The sequence below is a fragment of the Choloepus didactylus genome, chromosome 1, assembly GCF_015220235.1.
Source record: "Choloepus didactylus isolate mChoDid1 chromosome 1, mChoDid1.pri, whole genome shotgun sequence".
Lineage (NCBI taxonomy): Eukaryota > Metazoa > Chordata > Mammalia > Pilosa > Megalonychidae > Choloepus > Choloepus didactylus.
This window is the reverse complement of record NC_051307.1, coordinates 30,138,773-30,165,233: the sequence shown is the minus strand read 5'-3', so window position 1 is coordinate 30,165,233 and position 26,461 is coordinate 30,138,773. Positions and strand designations below refer to the sequence as shown.

General features: G+C 32.3%; 1 protein-coding gene across 1 annotated transcript in view; it reads left to right on the top strand.

Moving 5' to 3' along the window:
- Positions 1–26,461, top strand: part of NCAM2 (neural cell adhesion molecule 2) — a 571,781-nt gene that overhangs the window by 337,449 nt on the left and 207,871 nt on the right. Inside the window, exons 6-8 of the mRNA XM_037833245.1 lie at positions 4,618–4,735; positions 11,854–12,014; positions 14,809–14,954. Coding sequence (XP_037689173.1) covers positions 4,618–4,735; positions 11,854–12,014; positions 14,809–14,954 — 425 coding nt within the window. The remainder of the gene's footprint in view (positions 1–4,617; positions 4,736–11,853; positions 12,015–14,808; positions 14,955–26,461) is intronic.

Here is a 26,461-nt window from a genome sequence, read left to right as displayed (position 1 = left end):
AGGGAGGATCTTAGATACCCCATGGCCTTGGGGACTCTTGCGAACCTTAAAACACACACTGGGAACTTCTCCTATAGCCTATTGTTAATAATAAAATGTACTCTGAAAAACATTGCTATGATCATACTTAGTGGTGAAATAAGCCATTGAGAAATCTTCCATATTAACTTTAGCTTTTTATTTAAGTATTAACTCTTACTGTGGGAACAAAAAGAATGCCATAGCAGTGTTTTGCAGTCTTCAACTGTATTATTCACTTGTCTTTTCTTTAATAAACATTTTATGTCTGTGTTAAATGCTTGTAGACATTCAACTATAAATTAGCTTTAATAAATTATGTGAAAAGTTTTTATTTCAATTTTGTTGTTTCATATCTATATATAATGGTTATAAAAATAATCGATTGTTGGAATAGAAATATACATAATCTCCACCAAGGTCAATGTGAAATACCTAGTTTACTTTTTTTCCAGCAAAAACAATAAGATAATTTCCCCTTTGACCTACGAATCTTACTTCTGGGCAATTAACTGCAGCAATGATTATTGTAGATAATACTGTCATAGGTAAAGATTTGGCTGTATATATGGGAACTAACACATAAACCATTGCATTGATAGAGTGGAATCCTGTGAAATTGAGAAAAGATTGAGGAAGTTCTCTGCATACTCTCATAGGTATATCTCTTACATGTAATATTAATTAGGGGAAGAAATCAAGGTACATAAAATGATGATTTTTCAAAAAGGAAGATGGAAACATAAAACTGTATGTTAGTATTTGCATAAAAGTACAATTAATGTAAGTGGTTTATAAGGAAATGGGTGAGGTCAAGAATTCTCTTGTCTATCTTTTATTTCTGAACTTATGATTATGATCTATTTTTAAAAAATCAAATTAAATAACATGAAATCATTTTGGGAGGGACAAAAATTTGGAAAATGTAGAAAATCTTGATAAAAATGTGGCAAAACTTTGGTTAACATTTTGTCATTGCTCTTGTAATTATTTGTGTACCAAAAGTAATATTATTTGCTGAAATTTCTGAATTCTTTCATATTAGTATTCACTAATGATAGAATTTGAGTTGCCAATAGATACTTTTTCTTTAACTATTGTTGTTGATGTTTTGTTGCTTTTAATGAATATGCTAAATAGATTATTTCAATTATGTTACTTTCTTATCATATTCAGAAATTTGAATCAAATATATGAGAAAAACCCACCAATTTGTTACTGATCCTCAATCCAGTACCTAAGAAAATATTGTTAGATTCTCTTGCAAGACAGAAATACTAAGTATACTGCCACTCAAGACTAGAAAATTCTAAACTACATTTTCTTGGCAATAACTAGCTATATACATTTAACTTTTTGCAACCAGTGAAATTGACCCTCTTTCAAAAAGAAATTTTAAGTTAATTAGCTTTTCTTTATGTCAATCATTTGATACTTTGTATTTGTTGTTTTATCCCTTTTGAATTTCACCAAAAAAAATCTTATTCCTATTAAATAGAACTTTAATCATCCCCATAAATATGAAATGAAGTACTACTGCAAATAACTGGAAACAATATTAATGAAAATGGGTAGATATCAAATGATTTAATAGCCTTTGAAACTATTTCAAATAGCAAAACAAAAATTAAAATGAATAAAAAATAATGCATATGTGATTTCATTGATGTTTGATTAGAACCATTGAAATGTCACAATCACATAATCAAAACCATGTTGATAATGCATTCTACATAATTTACATATCTTCTTGCATGGGGAGAATTTACAATTGTAAAATACCAATCATTTTACTACATGATATTATAATCAATCAAGTATATGAAAATTGCTAAAGACATTTTTTTCTTCTCAAAGGGGGATTCTTAGAATTAAACTAAAGAATTTACAATTTTCTAGCATCCCCTGAGTAATATGAATAGCTTTGCAAATGTAATTTCCTAGTTTTTTTCATTTACTTTATCTCTGATATGTTTATAAGCAATGGAAAGAAGCATGTGTTAAATAATGGAAACACCTGAGGAAAGAAACTAATTGGCTTTCCATATATACTGAGAATCTGTGACAAAATTATTAGAACAGCAGTGTATTTAATTGTTCATCTGGTAAATTCTCTTGGTCATGGACCAAGAGAGGGTAAATGATTTTCTAAAAGTCCCACAGCTTTAAGAGTAAAATCAAGGAAAGATAAAAATTTTGTGGGTTTTAACGTTAATAGTCTTCTGCTAGATATAGAATCCAAGTGTGAATGCCTTTGGTATTATATATTTAGGCTAGATCTGTATAGAAATAAACTGCAAAAGAGTAGTCTGCCTGACTGTGATAGAGAATAGTTAATTATCCTTAGCCTGAATAAATTGGATTTATGGAATTACAGTTAATCAGAACCACATGAGCTGTGGCACACATATGTCTTCCATGGGTAGGACCTGACACTTCCTTTACTTTCTGTGAAACATTTGAGAAGTGGGTTGAGGAAAACTGCTGGATTCAGAAGATATATGGAATTACTGGATGCCATTGTTGAGGAAAGGGAAATCAAACTCTCAAATTGGTGTTGTCTTTGGGACCTCAGCAGTCAATGACCGTATAAATCGAAGGTGGATCCAGGCCTCCATCTAAATGGAAAGCTGTAGAGCTAATTCGCTATTTATGCCCATGTTTCTTGCAGATAAAAAATGAAACTAGAAATTTACCAGAACACATTGACTACTTAACATATGTAGAATGTAAATCTTAAAGACTAATACCTCAAATATGGTCAAATGTGAAAAAGTATTTTTAAAAAGTTAAAATAGAATAGATGTAGGGTTGTATGAGAGAACAAGACATTTGGATGAAATATAATTGTAATCTCCTTTATATTTACTTAAAATAGCCCAATAGGGAATTCAGAACCAATGACATAATATACTTAAAAATGTGTTCTACAGTCTAAAACAGTGGCTAACAAGCTCACTGAAAATCTTAGTATTTGATAGTGAAAACTCCGGTTTGATACTATTTCTCTTCAGAACAGTTCTGGAATTGCTCTTCAAATTGTTATGTAACTGTCCAACATTAATATTGTTCTGTTTTCTGCTAAGCTACTTGTAAGCAAGAAAAAAAGTCAACACATAGCAGAGTGAACATATAAACATTAAGATTTAAGTCATAACTTTTAAGATCATCTAGGATAGATGGCTTATTTTGTAGGCAAGGAAATTATGACAAAGATTTAAAAAGTTTCTGGAATTAGTAGCAGTTGCAGGACAACAACTGAAACACATGCTTCTTAATTTTGAAGTGTTTCTATTTGCACAAATACTTAACAGAGAAAAATTCTGTTAAAGTGTTCATTTTCATCATAATACTCTAATGGGTTAGAATATTTATTGTGGCAATGAAAAAATAGCCATAGTATTCCAGCAACTACATTTAAAAATAATAGAAGATAAAGTAAAAATAAATTTTGATTAAAAAGTTATTTTCCATAATCAGAAGAGAAGAGAAACAGGATAAAGTCAAATGAAAATCTGCTTAGAATGTAGAGTTGATCTCTGGTGAAAAAAAAAAAAAAAGGCACCTATTGTAATGCTAGTAATTATGATGTTATTTTTAGAGACAGCATGCCATATCATGCTTCTTAGATTTGAATTCATAGAGGGAGAAATTTGAGTCGTTGTGTTTAATTGCAAGGATACCTATCAGTTCTTTTTCCCACCACCGATAGGGAAAACACAGCACCAGTGAACTGGATACTATTGTAGACATGTTTAATTATAATCACATGTTTAAATGCTTGTCTATCATGCTTGTCTAATTATATAATTAATTTTAGGAATATTATTTTATAGTATTCAATTTAAAATCTGTCACAAAAGTGTGCATTAAATCACAATTTATGTGTTACTCTGAAATTTATCTTCTCATGTAGATGTCATTGATTTGTTTATTCCAAGCAGTGCATTTCAGTAACAGTTTAAACATGTCCAAAATGTGCATGGTATACAGTTTTTGCAATGTAATTAGAAATTGGGGTGGCTTACTTTTAAAATTGAATTGTTCGCGAAAATCTATTTTCATACTCTCTATGGCTTAAGCAGTTTCTCTTCATAAAATGTTCTATAGTTATGTGAAGAAATTAAGTGTAGTTAATCAGAAAGAACATTATGGTTTGACATCTAATTTGAAAGCCCTGTCTTGAAGCTGTGAATGATTGCTTATGGAATTACATAAACCAATGAGAACCAAAATAGGAAATCCATTTATGCTCTAAGTAGATTTTAGTATTGATATGAATCAGGGTTGTATTTTCTGTATTTTTGTGAGACATATTTTAAGAAGTATATATATTTGCTAAAACATTTAGTTTATTTTTACTCTACTAAGAAACAGCAGTAAAATAGCATTATGGAAAATTAATTATTGTACCTTAAAAGGCAGATCAATGATCTTAAGGTCGTTTTACTACGAAAGCAAATCAGATTCACTGATAAAAGTGTAGAAGCTATCATGTCTTAAAGCTTAGCCTAGAAAACCCAGTGGTAAAAAAAGTTTCAGTGGGGATGGTGAAAATATTTTACGTATCTATTTAATATTTGTTCATCTTTCCTTCAGTACCGCCGGCAATCACAATGCCTCAGAAATCCTTTAATGCCACTGCAGAGAGAGGAGAAGAGATAACATTATCCTGTAAGGCTGCGGGCTCTCCGGAACCCACCATCAGCTGGTACAGGTAAGATAGGCACTCACATCCCTCTGGTTTCTGTTCACGGTCAAGATAATGGAATAATATTCAGGTATTTTATCAACTGGACAAGGAGCAGCAATTTTTTTTTTTTAATTTCATTGAAATGTTGGTGCTTTTGTTTTCAGTTAAGTTGGTTAGATTAAGTTGCTAAAAAGGTCAAAGTATGATTTCATCCTAATTTTCTGAGTCAAAAACTGCATGCCTAATTCTGGTCATTCTGTCTACCAGGCTGTTTTTCTGGCCAAAATGGGTCCAAGGACCACTGTGACTGATTAAACCTTTTTATTGTTATTATAAAGAGTATCTTGAAGTAGAAGTCCTAGTGTGGATGGCAACACTGCCATATATGAACAATATCATATTTAATTAGAATATTTATTGATGATTTATTAATTGCAAATTTTACTAGGGACCCTATTATTGAAGAAAGAAAAGAAAATTATGTAGAGTCAAATTTCCATGAATTTAATATACCATTTTAAGAAATGTACCTTATCAAATGAACAAACTCTTTATATTAAATATATTGTTTGCCAGTTTACTTTGACCTACCTTGTTTTTAAAATTTTTAGATATTATTCAATTTCAATTAAAATCAAACAGATATGAAAATATGCCTTAGTTTTAGGTTGTGGCCCAGACTACTAATGTAGCAGGCAACACAAGTTTAAGAATGTATGATCTTTAATAGTTATTCATGCAGTTTACTACACCAGCATTAGCTGTAGGTATTTACAGAATCACTTCTACACTTCACAAACCAAAGAGTGAAAGAATAACTGCAAGAAAAAACTTGGTGAAAACACATTCAAATAGTCAAAATACCCATAATAAGGATCAGATTATAATGATGATGATAATTAAAACCCAAAACTTATTTTTCATTATTTTCTAAGCATATACTGTATCATGTTCACATTTCAGACCTTTCTTTTTGGATTTGGTATAGCAAGTAGTAATGAGCAAGACATTTTGTCAAGCAAGGTGTTTTGTAGGTATTCTTTGCAGACATTAATTCCTTTGTGATATCATGTTACTATTCTGTAATGGAATTACACATCATATATTAATATACTCACCTCAGATAATGATTGTATATCTCAGAGTTTCCTGGTTTACAAGCTCAGATCTCTAATTAATATCAGATCTAATTGCAGTATAGAGAAGCTCTTGGATCAGCCATTACAATAAATAAGTATTGTTCTAGAATCTCATTCTTATCATGTCATCTTTCCAGAGACACATCCTTAAAATTTCACATTTGTTCAAAAGCCATGTCTTATATTTAAACGGAAATATAATTATGATACAGACTAGCGTCAACCAAATTCAGAGGGTAGTATGAGGATTAGTTTTGTTTTATAATTTTCAATCGCCATATCTTCATATGACATTAGTTTTCTACCTTCAAGGGGGGTGATAAAATCAATATTTTTAAAATCATAAATAGCCCCTGTGTATAAATATATATGTGATAGAACTAATATTAGAGGAAACTTTTTATTTGAACATATTGATCTCTAAGTATAAACATGTCATCTTTGTAAGAAACATCCTGCAAACATTAGGGAATTATAGGGCAGCAGCCCAGAAAAAAAGATAAATATTAGGTATTGCATAGAGATAATTTCTCCAAGGTATATGATTGAAGCTAGTAAAGAGAGATGGAAAACAAAAATTAAAGAATAATGAGAAATTTTCATAAAAGAAAAGCAGAGCACTTGGTGACATCAATGCCGAAATAAGAATAAAAGTAGCAACTCCTAACCTCCTGCTCCTCATTTCCACTCAAATACTTCTACATCTTTTGAGAATATCATATGGATTTTCTTTGTTAGTCCATGAATTTGGGGAATTACATTGATTTGCAAATGATAAAAATATCCTCTATTCCTTGGATAAATGCACTTGATCATGATACAGTTCCCTTTTTTTATGAATTGCTAGAATCAACATGCTAATAATGTGTTAAAAATTGTTGCATTCATAGTTCTGAGAGAAGTTATTCTATCATTTTCTCATACTTGTCTGGTTTGAGTTCAGGATAATGCTAGCCTCATGGAATGAGTAGAGTATTTCCTCCTCTTCTATTTTTTTGGGAGAATTTGTGTAGGATGCTCATTATTTCTTTCATAAATTGTTCAAAGAATTCTCTAGTCCACAATCTGTGCTTTGGGTTCTTCTTGTGTGGAAATTTTTTATTATAAATTTGTTTTCTTTCATAGATATAGGGCTGTTTAGATACTCTCCTTTTTCTTCAGTGAGCTTTGGTGAGTCATGTCTTTCCAGAAATTTGTCCATTTCATTTAAGTTGTCATATTTATTTACTTAAAGGTGTTTATTTGTCATCCTCTTAAATTGTGTAGTATCTATGTTTCCTCTCTTATCCTGATACTCATTATTTGTTCTACTCTTTTTGTCCTAATCAGTCTGGACAAAACATAATTTATCCAGGCTTTTGGTTTCAATTGTTTTATATTTTGTTTTTCTGTTTTCTATTTCATTGAATTCTGCTCTTATGTTTATCATTGTTTTCTTCTGTTTAATTTTGTTTAACTTTCTCTTCTGTATTTACTTGCTTCTGGTAGATTCTCATGTCATTGGCTTTAATCATTTCTACATTTCATTCCTTAACCTTGCTGATTTTCTAATTATAGTTATTCAACTTCATTTATAAAATTGTCTAGTTCTACTTTCAGCCTTACCTGTTTTGTTTCATGTGTTTTGAAGATCGGTTATTGTATGAGTAACCATTTATTATTGTCAGATCAACACTGTAAAAATTATTAAAGGAAGTTGATCAGCAAGAAGAAAAATAATACCAGAAAGAACTTGTTTCAGTCCTCAAGTTTACTAATCATTTTTTTCTTTTCTTTTTTTTTTTTTTTTTTAAGTAATGTCTACTCTGCTCTTAATCCCACTAGAGTGGTTTTTCATCATATACGTTCTTTTTTTTTTATCTCTATGAGTTTGAGTGAGAGCTTTCTTATGCCTCACCTACCATATTTGTGCTTTATTTCTTTTAACATAGAGAGTATATTTCTAATAGCTATTTTAACAGCTTTATCCACTAATTCTAGCATCTCTATCATTTTATTGGTTGGTTTTCCTCTTTGGTATGGGTTGTATAGTTTTTTGCCTATTTACTTTCCTGGTAATTTTTTATTTGATTCCAGGCATGCTGAAGTTTATGTTTTGGGGTGTTGGATATTTTTGTACCCTTGGTTTATTCTTGAATATAGTTAAGTTATTGGAAAAAGTCTGATCTTTTTGAGGCTTGTTTTTTAAGATCTTTTGGGTATATCCAGAACTACCTTCAGTCTGGAGCTAACTTGGTTCCATTATTAAGGAAAGATCCTTTTAAGGGCTTAACTTAGTGCCTTGAATTTTAGGTCTTCTCACTCTTCCTTGTTAGAAGGTGTCCTAGTTTGCTAATGCTGGAGAATGCAAAACACCAGAGATGGACAGGCTTTTATAAAACGGAGGTTTATTTCACTACACAGTTACAGTCTTAAGGCCACAAAGCATCCAAGGTAACACCTCAGCAATCGGGTACCTTCACCAGAGGATGGCCAGTGGTGTCCGGAAAACCTCTGCTAGCTAGGAAGGCAGCTGGCGTCTGCTCCAAAGCTCCGGCCTCAAAACGGCTTTCTCCCAGGACGTTCCTTTCTAGCAAGCTTGCTCCTCTTCAAAACATCATTCCCAGCTGCGCTCTCTTTCCGCCCCCCCCCCCCCAGTCAGCTCATTTATATAGCTCCACCAATAAGGGCCCACCCTGAATGGGCGGGGACACGCCTCCATGAGAACATCTCATCAGAATCATAGCCCACAGCTGGGTGGGGCACACTCCAAGCAAATCCAACCATCACCAAAACGCCTGCCCCACACAAGACCACAAAGATAATGGCATTTGGGGGACACAATACACTCAAACTGGCACAGAAGGCAACTTATTCTGAACATTTGTGAACCTTTAGGTTGGGTGTACCTAATAAAGTTTTGTGACGGTTCTTTCCATAGCTTGGGAAAGCCATACCTGCCACATTCACTGATCAGTACTCCATTGAAGAGTTGATGGGAACCCTCAGCACATCTTTATAATTCTCTTTTTATGCATTTCCCTCTCTAATATTCTCTGACCCACAAATTCCAGCGATCATGGCCTCGCCCAACTCCTAACTCTGTCACTCTAACTCAGAGATAGTGCTTACCTCTCTTTGGGTTCTGTCTCCCAAGTTTCAGCCTGGAAACTCCTTAGGTAGTAAGCTATGGCAGCTCCCAGGGCTCATTCTCATATGCTACCTGGTGAACAACTTTGGAGACCTTTTGTTTCATATGTACATTTTGTAATTTAGTTGTTTAAAGTTGGAGGAGAAACATGTCCAGGGCACTTTCTAATTCTGTCTTCTATTTTACTGTGACTGGAAAAAGGGCAATTAAAGGAGACATTTGATTTTCAAAAGAAGAGCTTATTTCGGTTTGCTAATGCTGCCAGAATGCACGATACCAGGAATGGGTTGGCTTTTACAATGGGGACTTATTAACATACAATTTTCATTTCTTAGGCCATGAAAATTTCCCAGCTCAAGGCATCAACAGGATGTACTTGGATTCCAAGACAGGCTGCTGGTATCCAGGACACCTCTGTTACATGGGAGGGCATATGGCCAGCATCTGCTGGTCCTTTTGTCCTGGGTTTTGTTGTTTTCAGCTTTTGGCTTCAGAGACTTTCTCTGTTAGCTCCTCCAAGGGCTTTTTCTCTTTATGAGTTTCTGGGCTTTTTCTGTCTTTTATCTTCTCATAAAGGACTCCAGTAAAAATGATTAAGAACCATCTTGGATAGGCTGGGTCTCCTCAACTAAAATAACCTAACCAAAAGGCCCCACCCACAGGAATGGATTAAAAGAGCATAGCCCTTTCTGGGGTTCATAACAGCTTCAAACCAGCTCAGAGCTCATGAAACTATCAGAAAACCTTGGTCTTTTTCAGAATTGTGTGTGCCACAGATATTGACTGCAAATTAGAATAAGAGTGTGTTCTATCTAACAGATTTGTTGGGGGTGGCGTATTAAGAGCTATTGTCTTTGTCATTCTTTAATGATATTTTCAAATTGACTTTTCAGAATATAAACTTACATGGGTTTCCTCTAAATATCTTCAAGATATACCCATCCACTTCAAAGTCCAATCAGGGATATTTCCCTCCCCACACATGAAATTGGCCCAGATTATTTCAGTCAACAATTATCTTCCTTTCTTATCTTTCCTACTATATTGGATTTTGGTCACCTCCCCTAACAAAAAGTTATGAATAAATGATCAATATCATCCTTCTTTCCTTCCAAACAGGTTATGAATTTTTCATGTAGGTAGTCCTGTCTTACTAATTTACTACTCTTTAAACATTTAGCTCAGTGTTTCACATATAGTAGGGAGATAATATTTTTTATTTGAAAGCACATTGGAACATAGTTGACTTGTCACATATTATTGTGAGCCTAAGTGTTTTCATCTGTGAATTGAGGGGTGGGGGAATCATGCTTGTACTTTTAGATCCCTGATCTGAGAATGAGGGTGGACTTATCATGAGTATTCAGTCAAGTGAATAATACAGGGAAAGTGTTTTATAAACTATAAATTGCTGAAACCTCTGGTGCATCATCATCATCATCATCATCATTATTTTGAAACAAAGAAATGATTTCTGTTGAATAGATTAAGAATGATATTGCATCACTAATTGCAGTGGTAGTCCTTTGCATTAAATTCTAGACAAGAAGGCTGCAATGTTATTTTAGATAGTCATTGTAAAGATTGGATTAGTTAAAATGAGAAAAAAGTAAATATACTAATAAAATAATAGGGGAAATTCATTATTACCATTTTATAAACTTTAACTCTACATTGCTTCACTGCTCTTTTGAAATTCTTGCATGCTTCAGGATATATTTAGAGATGTCAAGGAAAACTGGAAAAACAGATGATTTGAGGTCATAGAAGGACAAGATTATATTAGAATATGTGCCAGTGCTTTCAGGAAAGCAGAACCAGAATTCACTGCAACATTTTTCAGTGTATCAGAGAAATGTTCATTTCATTCAAGGAATTATTTTTAATAATCCTTTAGGAGATCATTTTATTTAACATAAACCTGTTGGGCAATTAAATAGATCTCCTCCGTACAAGGGCAGATCCCAAACTTTTTTTACAGTAATGGGTCTTAAAATAGCTCCAGTCATCCAAACCATTAATATAATTGTAGAAGGAGAAGACAAGGAACTGGAAGGAAGAGAAGAAGTGGAAGAAGAGGGGAGTAAGAAGATTTCACACATATTAAGGGGAATTGTAGAAATTACTTCAGATTTTAATATATTTGAACTATTTTTTACTGTATATTATAGTGAAAAATTTTGAAGGCCATTATTTGAGAGGACTACAAAACTATAAGTAGAGCAGAATGAAGCCAATTACAGTCCAGAAGGAATGCAAAAAGCCTTGAAAATTACTTATGTCTAAAAAGGAACTTATCAAAATAAAATTGTTTCTTCTCAACAAGAAATTAGGTCATAATCAGCATAATTTATCTAATTAACTGCATCAGTCTTTCATCTTACTCTTTTTTATTAACTTATAAGTAATATAAATGCTTATGTATTTTTATTTACCTTAACACTTCTTTCAAGGACGTTTCCATAGATATTTGTTCAAATTTGTCTTTGGACTCCAGTAAACAAAAAAGTTTCTTAAAAATATATCAACAGCAGTTAAAATGTGTATGGCATTTAATCAACAGACAAAACTTATTTTTACTAATAATGAAAAGTACAAATGAACCAGTGTGTTTTTTGCCTAAGATTATGTCAAGATTTCAGCATAGCTAAAATACTGCTCTTGTCTCTAAAATCAAAATAATTTTCAAGTATAATTTTAATATTTATGCACTAAGTTTTTACCAGGCTACAAAACTTTTAACTGGAATATAGCCTTGTCTATCAGTGACATAGCTATGAAATGATTGATGCTTATAGATCAGAAATTTGAATGTGGTTGTCTCCTGAATCATGATGTCAGATTTATGATCAACCTTTTTTTTTATTGTTTAGAAATGGCAAGCTCATTGAAGAAAATGAAAAGTACATATTGAAAGGAAGCAATACAGAGCTTACTGTCAGGAATATAATTAATAGTGATGGGGGCCTTTATGTCTGCAAGGCCACAAATAAAGCAGGAGAAGATGAGAAGCAGGCATTCCTCCAAGTCTTTGGTAAGTATTACAGCATAGTGATTAAAACTGTGATGTCTAGAGGGAGGTCTGACTCAAATTCTACTCTCCTGCTTAAACAAGATGTTTAGTTTTCCACAACTAAATGTTTCCTCATCTCCAAAATGTATTTTAAGTAGCAGCTGCCAGATAGAATTATTTTAAGAATTATGTGAAATTACACATGTAAAATCTTTTAAGATATTAGCTGAAACATTATGGAGATTGGAAGAAAATTTCTTTAAGTTACACATATTGGGATCTCTTATGTTTTCTATCTATATGAGGATTGATCCCCATAATTTTTAAGTGATACATGTTGGGATCAGTTCCATACACACCAAAAGAACATATATGTATATAAGGTTATAATTAGGAAATCTTGACCTGGAACTACAATGTAGTATACCTTCTTTATTTTATTCAAAGGAAATGTAATATAAATATCTTCCTTACTTACCAGAGCCATAATAGTTTTCAGGAGTGGGGAGTGCAGGGACTTACAGAGAGTACAGAACTAATAATGTTTTGTTGTATTTAATTTTAATTATTGACTTGGCTTCCATTATGTTTGTAAGAGTAAAAATTATGCTGGTAGTAACTTGCAATAGGCTTATTCTTTTTAGAAAGCATAAAACTAAATATTATAGTCAGTACTAGCATTGAGTACATTTCTTTCGTAAAATGCTCTCACAGAGAAGGAGAGGGAACAGGAAAAAGTGAGAACTTGTTAAGAATAAGAAGGATCAAGTATTGTGGTTGGCAGTGTGAAGGCACTGCCTGCACTGACCACAGATGAATGCTATTACCTGCATGAGGTTGCCCTCAGCTGGTTGATTCTATGGCCACTGTAATGGAAGCATTTTCTGAAACGGGAAGATGTCTAAAATACTTACATTCTAGTAGAAAAGATAGACAATAAACAGCTATATGAATATATATTAAAATAGGAAATAAAATTTAAATAGTGTATTGTTTCAATGAGGAATTGAAACTGTGTAAGTCAGTTAGGGTTCGGTAGGGAGGACATCTATTTGGAGTAGCACAGTGTTGGAATGTTACTCAAGAGAGTGGTGTTTAGATGATGTTTTAAAAAAAAATCTTTCACAACGAGAAGTCAACAAAGCTAAGAAGCCGGGGAAGAGCTTTCCACATAAAGGGCGGAATAAGTAATTAAAACTACCAGAAATTATAGAACTCCCCTAACTTGTTCTAGCAGCATTCCTGCTTAAAATAGTATTCTCTTTTAAAATTATAATACTAAATAAATATGACTTATTATAAAAATGAATAATTTAACTAGAAATGGTAATGTGTAAGATAATTCCAAAAAATGGATGATCTCCATTTTGAATTTATTTCATAGGAAAAAGAAGTTGGTTATGTTAAAGGTTTGTAAATCTATAGGTAGGTTTGTAATTTCTCAAAATTGTGTTACCTTTCTTAAGATATTCTATGCAATTGGCAACCCTCTTGATTTAAAGTAAAAAAAATTGGTAGAGTTTTGTTCAGTATATTTTGTGGGTTCGTAGTGTTGGAAACAGAAGTGATGACAATTAATTTAAAATGTAGTACTCTGAACCTTATTATATTAGGTGGAGAAGGAAAGTAAAAACAACATTGATGCCTTTCCTAATGATAATGAGCTTACAAGCCAGAACTTAACATATTTGATTTGAATCTGATCCATTTAATCAACTATATCTTGACTGCAAACAATATACTAGGTAGTATTAAGTGCTGAGAAGCAAAAATGAAAGACATATAACCCAGCTTCATCGGGCTCATATGAAATAATATTAATTATACTTGTTTTTTAATCAGGGTGTCAATAGGTGAGAACAAAGAGAAGAATGTTCCTGACGTTTTCATAAATTCAAATAAAAAACAATGCATAGATTATTGTTATACATCACTATGATAGTCATTTACTTTTGTACAGTAACCTTGAACAAATTTGTTGAATTTAACAGAAATCAAGTATATAAAATAGAAATATAACTGAATCCATTTGAGACAATGAGATAATCATTGCATTGTTAAAAATATCCATATGTCACATTTCTAATACCAAGAATTCTATTTTATGAGATTAGTAACTTCATGGTATTCCGTGATTATTTGCATTAAGAAGTTACCTGTACTGAAATAGCAAGTGCAGGCATTTTCTCCTTTCATGTTCAAACAAGTAAAAATTTAATAATATATAGTTAAAAGCAATTAATTTTATTGTCTTATGGAAATTTGTGGAGGGTCTTAATTTTTAGTGTTAAGACAGTTTAAATTAGTAGACACAATTTTCTTTTCATAGACGTCATAATTATAAGAAGAATTATTTACACTGTTTAATTGTTAAGATAAACTGAGGTCAAAATAAATCACCTGGGATAATATATGCAAATTATATGTAAATATATGCACTTTGTAAATGTTTTAAAATTATTTTCAAAGTTTAATAGACAATTATTAAATAAGTGGATGCAGTACATGTATATATGTATATATTTATTTATTTATTTAATCTTTGGCTTTAAAAGAGGAAAAAAGGTGATTTAAATTTTGAAGGAATTATAATGTATGTGTTGGTTTGTAAGCCATTTTAAATTTATTTTTATAATCATAATAAATGAGCATTATTTTTTAAAAGTGCACAGCCTGTGTATTGCAATTCTTGTAGCACTCTTAAAAAGCAAAGCATGCCACTGGAGTGCACACAAAGTTAATAATTACATACTATGGCTTTAAGTCTGAATAACATTTTCCAATACAGAGTGAGTGATGTATATATTCTTTACAGTACAGCCTCATATAATACAACTTAAAAATGAGACTACCTATGAAAACGGTCAAGTCACACTCATATGCGAAGCAGAAGGGGAGCCCATTCCAGAAATCACTTGGAAAAGAGCCTTGGATGGCATCATGTTTTCTGAAGGCGATAAGGTAATAGAATCTCAAAATATAGTGGTCTCCAATATCATTGTTATTTCCAATGTTTTGAATATTATTAGATTTCACATAGGACTCCAACCTACTAAGTAATTTGTAGGAATTATATAAATGGTTTAAATTTTAAAAAGATAACTCTACCATAAGGTCAGCCTAAATATAACTTCATAGGAGGAAATAATCAAGGCATAATGTTTTTAAGTGGGTTTTTGTTTATTCACAAAATCTTAAGTTATTGATACTATTCTTCAGTTTGCTTGCATGGACTTTTGGTATGCACTGGAACAATAAAATACGTTATTACAATTTTAACATGTGCCCCCGCCCCCCGCTGCTGTGCAAATGAAAATAATTCAGATTAACAAAAGTGTGTCTGTTATTGCAATTATTTACTTTCTAGATCAGTCTTTGTGCAGTAGAAGATTAGGTTTCTGCCTTCATATAATGTAGCCCCTCAGAAAGATGAATAAGGACAAACACAATAAAATAAAACATTTTGGCAAATGTTCCTCCTGTGTAAATTTCACCAGAATGCATTTGAGTCATTAGAAATTAATTAAACATTACCATATGTTTCACTCCACTCCGTGGATTTTCATTATTGTTAAAACAAGGTGGGCTGTGAGCAATTTTCATAATTACTGCTATATAATTCCAGGTATAAACAAAAATGAAGCTGAAAGGGAAAAGTTAGTGAAATATTAATATGGTAGAATTGGCAATTACATGTGCAAAGATTGTAAGATTAAAATTTAGGTTGCTATTCTCTACTCAGTGTTAATGAGCAACTTTCTTTTAACTTCTTTCATTAATTTAAATCTGGTTTCTGCAAAATTCAGTGATTTCTGAAATGCATGTACATGTCAAAGTATCTTTGACTTACCACATTGACAGAAGAAAATTTGTGGTCAGTTTATCCAAATAAAATGTATCCAAAATGCATTTTTCTTTCCTCCAACTCTTCATGTTATATTTTTAACAGCATTCTAACCCCATAAGGTGAAAAAAACTATCCATTTATATTTTTATTCCCATATGTGCCACCCTTCCTTGCTCCATTTCCTCCTCATGTGGCATTTTTTAAGAGAGCATATCTATTTTTGTAATAGTCATACTATTTTTTCATACTTCTTTTATATATTCAAGTTGAAGATGAATTCTATAACATGTGAACGACAATTATAGTCTTTTGGCATCCCAGAGCAATATTTCAGAGTTTGCATTAATATTTTCTTAACAGAAAACCATACTGACAATTGCTATTGCACAATTGCCAAATCTGAAAGGAGTACTATTTCCATTTTTTAATGCAATTAGGTATATAATTCTGTGAGGAATTGTTTTCATATTTCAATTTAGCACTTTTCCTTTAATTAGATTACTCAAAAATAGTTATTCCCGTGCCCTTAAGCCCTTATTAACTGTACCTTTATATTCCTAAATCTATACTTTCTAATTATTTTCCTGTCTACTATAAAATTCCCAAAAGTTCTCTTCTCCAAGATAGCTTTTATTCTTTCTTTGAATATATGCTCCCTTATACATAAAGTGAAGAATAAGATGTAGAATATCTTCAATTTTCTTATCAGTGAAAAATTAAATAACTAGAAGTCTTGAATAACTAGAATAATTTTTTCTAGGCTGTACTCCTGAGACTATTCCAAACAAATATAGACATTTCTTCTATAGTAGCTATGGAAAATTATCATCCAGTTTCAATTTGCTAAGCAATAATCTCATATTGCTAAGTAATAATCTCATATTATTTTGCCTCAGTCTTATTTTTTACAAAAGAAAATGTTACAGAAACCAAAATATGCTTTGTTGCACAACTTTTGCCCTGTGGAAAAAGAAAATAAGACTAATAGCATATTCTCATGAGAGTTCTCCAAAAATATTTTAATATCCTTGTTATTTTCTTGACATCAGTAAGTCTCTTTTCTCCTGGCATTCCTATTTTCTTCAACAACTGAAATTCAGAAATTGTGTGGAGGAAGGGGAATTAATCTGAGTTTTGAAACAAGGCAAATTTAAAATTGAATCCCAGCTTTGCCATTTATGGAACTTTAGCTTTGACAATATTATTTCAACTATTTTAATAACAGTTTGAACACCTATAAAATGTATACAATACACTTATTTTATTTATTATTTTAAGGGTGTTGTGTAGTACATTATATAAAGTCATATTGCAGTGTTTAGCATATTGTAAAGATTAAATAAACTGTTTTTGCCTATGTCATATTATAGAATTTCAAAGCTCAGCTTTTCTTGTTTCCCTTATTCTGAGTAAATTCTGGTTGCTAATAAGCTCCATAAAGTCTATCCCTAGGCTATCACAAAATATATTGAGACAGTATCTCTCTTGCTCTGGAAAGTAGCATGAGAGTGGATTTGCCATTTGAATCACTTGGAGATCCTGTTAAAATTCAGATTCTAGATTCCCACTTTGACCTGGATTCATTATCTCTAGCACAAGGCTTAGGAGTGCATATATAATAAACTCATCAACTGGTGTGACATAAGTGTTCTGCAGGCCGCAGTTTGGAAAATAATTCTCTAATTTTAAGTCAAGATAAAATTTAGCAATTCTTTCAGCAGAAAAAAATGCTTTTATTAGTATACTTGGCATATGATAGCGGCTTGGGAAATACAATGCAAAACAAACAAACAAACAAACAAACAAACTTCCCATCCTACAGATACCAAAGTTTTGATAAATATTACTTCTTATAATGAGTGCTATAAAAAATGTTTGCAACCCTCTTCTTTAACTAAAAATCCTAACACTATTCTCTTTGTAAAATAAATGATTCACTTAAGATAATTAGTTAATAATTTTGGAGATCATCTTCAAAAAATATGGGTTAAACTTTTAAATGACAGTAACTTACTGAAGACTCTCTGCTCCTAATTTAATACTGGGCAACAAGTTTATGCTGCAAACTAGGCCAACTTCAGTTAGTGATAGAATCATATTAATTTCACACAATGCTGTTAAGAGAAAATGTCTATGCCTTTCATATGAAATTTCCTATATCCCTTTGATTACTGATGCCAATAATTCTCTCTTGCTTTGTGTGCAAAATTGAGCAATCCATATTAATATACCATAAAGTATCCTTGCATAATATGATGATATCCTTAAGAAGCTATATATATGTGGTTTATATGTGTGTATATACATATATATATTTACATACACACAACACACACACACACACACATATGTTGCTTAAACTGGAGTTCTTTTAAATTCATGACTAGTTCATCTATAATCCATTTCAAAATGCCTTATCTACAGTTAAAATAATATATGTGATTTAAAAACTCTCCAGATAAATTTCAGAAGTACATTAATAATATGTAAAAATTTAATTCAGCCACTTGCTTTAGAAAAATGTATCTAATGTCCAATGTTATTTCAGGATGATATTTTGTTCTCCATTTTGATTTTATGGGAATTTCAGTTGTCACTAACTTGTAAGTATCTGTTTATTCAAAATTTCTATACAGTGTATTGTAATGATAAATTGAGTATTATTTATTTATCCAGTACTGGGTTGCTGTACTAGGTTTATACAAAAAATATCATTAAATTGAAAGCAACCTTATTTTGGAGTCTTCTAAGTTTGTGTGTATAAAAAGGTAGAAACTCCTGACTCCTTTTTTAACAGATATCATATAATTAATTCTAGTAATAACTGAATTTATGCAAAAAAGTTTAAGATAGAACTGAAGCTGTTGCCCCTGAATATGAAACAGTCAAGGAGTGAAAGGTTGTGGGTTGACATGTACATAGCAAACAATCTAATTATTTTTATATTAAAATATTTCTTTATTAAATAAACCATGCTTCTTTCAGAGGGCTGAATTGAGGAATACAGAAGTATGTGTGTCTAAAGAGTTTCATACTAATCACTGGTACATCATAAAATATTCACTAAATGTTTTTTCCATTTAATGTTAACACCTGTCATCTAAGTTTGAACAGAATTTTTTTTAGATCATACCCTTATTATGTTTCTTATTGACCAATACATTTTGTTAAACATGAGGTCACAAGTATTGGTGAATTTCCATATAGAATCATGGAAAGTGTCACATAAACCAGTTTAATTCTGTCTTCATCAATTTTGATGTGACATTTGCCACATTAATTCAGTTGTACGATTTCAGTCTCTGCATGCATAAATCAAGGTAAAAGTAAGTCCTACCTGGAAAAAATTCTTAAAATAGCATGAGATGGTGCATAAAAGTATCCAAAACACAAATCAAATAACTTAAAGTGTTATTTTCTCTTGTCCTTGGATTTATCCAGTCATATACAATATTACACCTATTATACCACTGCATTTAGATTATTTTACAAATGAGCAAATGATCATGGTAATTCTGTGTCAATTACTACTTCCACAAAAGGGACCTGATAAGGAATTTTATGAGCATGGTCATATGTAAAGGATTATCAACCATAAGTACAATAATGTTTTTCCCTGAATTGTTATAGAATATGCTCCCTTAGCATAGCTATGTGAACAAGTTTACTATTAGTTAATATATAGCATGTTAATTCAATGGCTTTGATGTGAAGTTGTATGTATACACTAAATTTCAGATCTTGTACTGTGTAACAATTTTTCTTTGGAAGTTCATAATGTTGGGAGTCTGCATTGGGGTCTCCTGTTAACCATGATATTTGGTGGTGTTTTCTTTTCTTAGCTGCTAAAACAAATACCATATGATGGGATGGTTTAAACAACTCAATTTTATTGGCTCATGGTTTTGAGGCTAGGCTAAGTCCAAAATTAAAGTGTCAGCAAAGTGATGCTCTCTTCTTAAAACAGTGGCATTCTCAGGCTGGCTGGCTGACATCCTTGGGCTTCCTTGGCTTTACCATCACTTGGCAATGCTCATGCTGGCATTTTCTCCTTTCTCTTCTGGGTTCTTTTGACTTCCAGCTTCTGACTTCTCCCTGTGGCTTTCTCTTCTGTGTCCAATTTCCTTTGTTTATAAGGACTTCAGCCATATTAGATTAAGGCCTACCCTTATTCATTTGGGGCACACCTTAACCAATAATATTTTTAAAGATCCTGTTTACAAATGGGTTCACACCTACAGGATTAGGGGTTGGGACATGAAAATGCCCCTTGTTGGGGACATGATGGCATCCCCAACAGGTGCACTTCCAACCCTGCAGGGAAGGGCAGTTCAGGGCTCTAGCTTCCTATCCTGGTTGAGAAGAAATTCTCAAGTCACTCCTAACTGAGGATGTCTAGTGTCTCTTCCAGTGAAACACAGAAATCAGGATCCAGAATATCAAAGATTTCTTACTTCATCGTCATCTTCTTCCTCCATCTCTCTCAGGTCTGTTTCCTCCTGCTCCCCAATTATTTTCCTCTCTAGGAATTGAGTCATCCTTTGCCTCCTTCTGAGCCCTTTCATACTTCCCACTTTTATAGCAATGCATATTAATTTGGAGTAGCCTCTTCACATTCTAAGAAGTACCAGAAAAGGGCATTAATGTAGAAAAAAGAAAAAAATGAACATTTCATACTCCAAAATATAACTTTGCTTAAGAATGCTTTGTTCTTCATACCTTGTTCAAAATGTGATTTCATAGCCAATGATTTCTTTAGAACATCACTCTAGAAATGTTACGTTACTTGTCATTTGTAATATTAAATGGGAATAAAAAGATAAACTGAAGAGGTGATTTTTACCTATAGAATTCTTATAAAATGTTAAACATAACAATAAGCAAGTCTATGTATCTGAATAGAATATTTCACATAATAATGTCAAAGAAAACTGAATCACAATAATTATCAATATAATGGGTTGATTGAAAGAGAAACTGCTCGAGCAGGGAGAGATCAAAATGAAGTAAGAGCCTCAAAAGAATTAGAATTAGCAAGTAACATTAACTTATGGAGAAAAATTGGGATTTCCAAAGGGGAAATTATAATAATTGTTTGACATGTTGGTTCCTTATTATAAAGGAGGTCTTGCAAAATGGGGAATGATCATAGATTGATTATTACAGTATATTTGCCTATTTCTGATAGGCTGTTTCTATTGGACTGAAACCATCTTATTTCTGATTGTTGCTTACCATGCAACTTTTGAAGAGTAGGTTCCTTTTTTCAGAACTTTTGTTTTTCACTCTTTACAAAGTTCCTGTTACTTCCTGGGAAAGGGATTGCTCCCAGCAACACCAATGTAGGCAGCCAATTTATTTTACTTAACAATAATTTTAAACTGATTATAACATTGTTTTTTGGAGGAATTTCACTTGTCATTTATCTACTTTTAGGCCAGAGAAGCTAGAATATTGTATTTCTCTTATATTTTTCTTACCTAATAAATCATATACATACCACCACTAGAAATTAATTCCACTGCATTCTTAATAAGAAGTATTTTGAATGTGGAAGGATAGGTTATAATTATCTTAAAGCAGCATTTCTCAAACTTCAGTCATTGACCACCAGTGTCATGTCTTTTCCATACAAGTACTACCTGTACTGTTATACGTTATTTTTTTCTTTGCATTGAATTACTTATTTCATATATTCTTATCCTAACCAAGAATATCAGTGAAATCAAAAGTATGATATATACACCAGTTATATTTTTAAATACATTTAAAAGAAATACAAAACTATTAACTATTTTTTAAAGTCAAACCTAAACTCGGTGGTTATTCAGTAGTACACAGAACGTACTCTCAGAAATACTGCTTTTGGGTCAAAGATATCTTTTTTTTTTAATAAATGCACTTTTATTGAAATGTATTCACACACCATATAATCCATCCAATGTATACAATCACTGGCTCACATTACCATTATATAGTTGTGCATTCATCATCACAATCAATTTTAGAACATTTTCATTACTCCAAAATAAAATAAAATAAAATAAAAACAATAAAAAAGGACACCCAAAACATCCCATACCCCTTATCCACTCTTTATTATTTATATTTTTGTGTGTTTATTTTATTACTCATCTGTCCATACACTGGATAAAGGGAGTGTCAGTCAAAGGTTTTTCAAAACCACATGGTCACACAATAAAAGCCAAATGGTTACACAGTCATCATCAAGAATTAAGGCTACTGGATTACAGTACAATGGTTTCAGGCATTTCCTTCTAGCTATTCTAATACACTAGAAACTGAAAGGAATATCTATACAATGCATAAGAATGACCTCTTAACTCTATTTGAAATCTCATAGCCACTGACACTTCATTTTCTTTCATTTCTTTTTCCCCTTTTGGTCAAGGAGGCATTCTCAATCCCACAATGCCAAGGCTATGCTCATCCCTGGAAGTAACGTCCCACATTGCCAGGGAGACTTACAGTCCTTGGAATCAAGGGGCAAAGATATCTTGAATGAGCATGTTGCAAAGTTTAGCAATGAAATTTTGAGGAACAGAGCACATTGAAAGATGTTCCATTTAGGACTAAAGTCATTCTCCATCGTCTTACATGAGGGCCAAACACTTCCCTCTAGTAAATAAATAGACTCCAATTCAGTGGTGGTACAGAGTTCACAAATCATATTAATAGATCCTAATTTTAATTAAACAAACCCCTAAAACCAAACAGTCTCTCAAAATGATACAAAGAAACAGAATAAATAGAGTATCAACCTCAAAAACTCTTTCTTTTCATTTCTCTAAATGTACAATGTTCAGTACTAGTCTTGTGGTCTGAGTTTACATCATCTCAAATCCTGGTTACAAAAATAAAAGAACTTCCTGTTGTGATGGTTAAGTTCATGTGTCACCTTGGCCAGGTGATGGTGTCCAGTTGCTTAGGAAGCACTGGCCTGATTGTTACATGAGGACATTTTGTAGACTTAAATCTTCAGTAAATTGATTGCATCTATGGCTGATTATAACTACTATCAGCTAAGGAGATTGCCTACAGCAAAGAGAGAAGTCTCATCCAAACAGTTGAAGACTTTAAAAGGGGTCAGAAGAGAATTTCCACATCAATTCAGCCAACCAGCTTCTCCTGGGGAATTCATGGAAAACCTTCATCAGTTTCTAGCTTGTGAGCTGCTCAATGGAATTTGAACTTGCCTGTCCCCACAGTGACATGAGACAATTCTTGTAAAGCCCTCATGTTATTTACAGATATCTCCTGTCGGTTCTGTTTCTCTAAAGAACCTTGACAAATATAGCTTTGGTATCGGGAGTAGTTCTTAAGAAACAGTTCTTAAGGATCGATTTCGGAATTGGTTCTGGGTCTTTTTTTTGTAATTGGTTCCTAACCTGATTGGATTCAAAGTCACCAATGATTCTTTTTCCAATAAAGAAGATGACACTGGTAGTCCATGGTGTGAGTTGGCAATAGAGATTCACAAAACATCACCACTGAATACAGCTACTCAGATGCTTATAAGAGGCAAGTTTCTAGGTGAGAGTGTTTTTGACAACAGAGTTTTATGGAGTTAAAAGGTATAATGATGTTGATGATGTTTATAACAGAATACAGTTATAAAAGGAACCAGCTCAATGCCTCAAATTCACAACTTAAGTGCTGCATGAAGGATATGAAAGTTTCTCTGCAAGGCTTGAAAGAAAATCTTATTTCATGTAGCCACAGACTTGAGATTTCTGAAAACCAGACCCAGAGTCTCCTTGTATGAGTGGCTGAATTATAATGTAAACTTAATTCCCAACATTCCAGGATATCTGTATTGAGGGCATTAATTGGAAAGGAATGGGATCCTGAAAATTGGAACAGAGACATATGGGTTGATAATGATGGTGTTGAGGACTTTGAAACCCCAGATTTTTGCTGGAGAAAACCTGTATTGGTCTGCCCTGAGGAAACAGCCACCCAACCTACAGTCTGCCCTAAGAAATCAGTCTCCTGACCACCAGCCTGTCCTGAGGAACCAGCCTCCTGACCACCAGTCTGCCTTGAGGAATCAGTTATCCAACCTCCACCTGAAGAGATTCACCCTGCTATGCCCAATAAAACCTGTAACCACCTCCCCTCAGCAAACAGGACTCACTCCTCTGTCTGAAGAGTTTAATATTTTTTTTTATGAGATGAAACTGCAGTGGAATGCCCTGAGGTTGTTGGATTGCAAAACACTTCTAACTCTTCTCCTGTCCCACCCCTTCCACCCCTCTTTTCTTCCAGACCTGTAACTAGACTGAAGTCCCAAAAGGCCCCAAAAGGTGAGGTATAAGGTGTGACCCTTGAGGAAGTGCACTATACTCCAAAAGAACTACAATCTACTAAATTCTTACTTGAGCTGAATAAGCAAAAGAGTTCTAGATCAAGTAAACAAGTCTAACTTGAATTACAAAAGCACTGTTCTTTTATATTCACATTTGAAAATGTGCTTTTCTGTGTCAAGAAAACCTCACTGAAATTAACATTAACCTTCATCTTTTAGTTCCATTTTACTTGCAGATCCTTAAACTAAATAGATAAATTCAAGCTGAAACTCAAGATTTTTAAAAATTTGAATTCAAAGTAAGAATATTTTATCACTTAGTTTTGCATTTACATATGGAAGTCAGAATTGTACCAAAGTGTTCCATTTTTTTAATAGTGTAGAAAAGGTAAGCTTTTTCTCCATGAATATAAGGACCATGACCTGGAAGATAGTTTTTTAAAAATAGTTTTGCAAAATAAAATACCAAATCAAAGGAATTTCTAGCAATAAAATGATAGACAATTTCTTAGATACAATTACCTGAACAAAATATTATGTTTTAAATTTTATAATACATTAAATAGCTTGGCATAGAAATATTATTGCACTGCTGCATTCATTATTACATTTTTTTTTATCCTCAAGGGTATTGTTCTTTATGGTTTATGTGCAGATATTTTATTGCATTTCACTATTGTAATTGATAGAGGAAGGTCCACCTTGGACCTATGGAAACTTAACATTTTTAAAAATTATTTATTTTAACCATATTTAATGGAAGGCATAAGATAATGGACTGAATTTTTCACATCACATGAGAATTCTCATGAATGTTCTTAGATCATCCTCACATAAAGACTGTATTAGCCTTTTTTGTATATTTTATTTTTCCCATTCTTAAGCAAATACAACTTCTTGAAAGATAAATTTAACAAAATGTAAGCCACTAAATAGTCTTTAAAGTGACTGAAATTTCTGTGACTAACATTTACTTCCTCACTTGCCCAAATCAATTTAACAACTTTCAACAGATATACTTGGGAGGCTGCTATGTTTCCAACAACTATTCTAGGTACAAGGAATGCAGCAGTGAACAACAAAAGGGTCACTGCTTTATGGTGCATACAATTTAGCAGGGGAAATGGAATCAGACTTTTTATTCAGTAAATCAAACACATTTAATTTAAAAATTAATAAGAATTCCTTTATGAATATTTCATTTTAAAACAGAATATGAAAAGGCAATTTTAATTTTCAAAATATCAGTTTTAAGCATGGAAGTAAACTTCCACCAGGCCACACTCTTTTAATTTTAGGTGGTTAATAACCCATTGATATGGGCTGCCTTATCACAGATGCTGTTCAACTTGTTCTTGTGTCAGGCCTCTCAGCAGTGGTGCATGTTGGAAACTTGTCTACTGTCATCAGAGGAACTGTTCTCACTTTGCTCCAGGCTGAAGAAAATTGTCTAGGCTTGATTTACAAAATAATAATAATAAAAATAAAAAAATAAATTTTAAAAACATGTTAAAATATTCAATGATATAAATAAAAGCATATATATATATATATATATATATATATATATATATATATATTATGAGGACAGTTTAAAATTTTTAAGTTCCTTTTTAGCCGTAAATAAAATCACCAGAATGATACCAATAAATCCAAAATTATTAATTTAAAAAGACAGACTATTGAGTTTCAAATGTCTGTAATTTTTAAAATGCTCCAGTGAAATGAAAAACTAAAATATGATAGCATATTTATAGCATTGTCTTTGAGACTGCTGGGTGATATATAAGTGTTTTTATATCTTTGTAAGTATTTATACTTTGGGCATAAGTTTTACAGCTGGATTTTTATTTCTTTTATGAGCTATTGTATTTCCACTTCTTTACCGAACTCTGAAAGTACATTCTGGGAAGTATCATGAGCAATTGTCAGCAACTGATTCTAAGATTGATCATTAAACCAACCAACAAACAAAAAATAGAGGTCAAGGAGAGAACCAGAATGAGTTAAAATAAATAAATAAAAGTTTTAAGAAGTAATGGAAGAAACAGTAATGATACTTTTGTTCAATGTTTTAAAGACAGTCATATTTACAGGTGAACTAGACAAATTGCCTTCTTAACCTGGGTGGTAATATGTCCAAGGGGTGGAAGTTACAAACAGTCAAAGATTTCTCACAATCAAGGATTATAGGAAATGGAACCTATGAAATACCACATGAGAGACTGTCCATTCCTTTTAATTTCTCTGGCATTATCTGGAAAATCATCTGTGTCTCAAAGCAAATCCTTT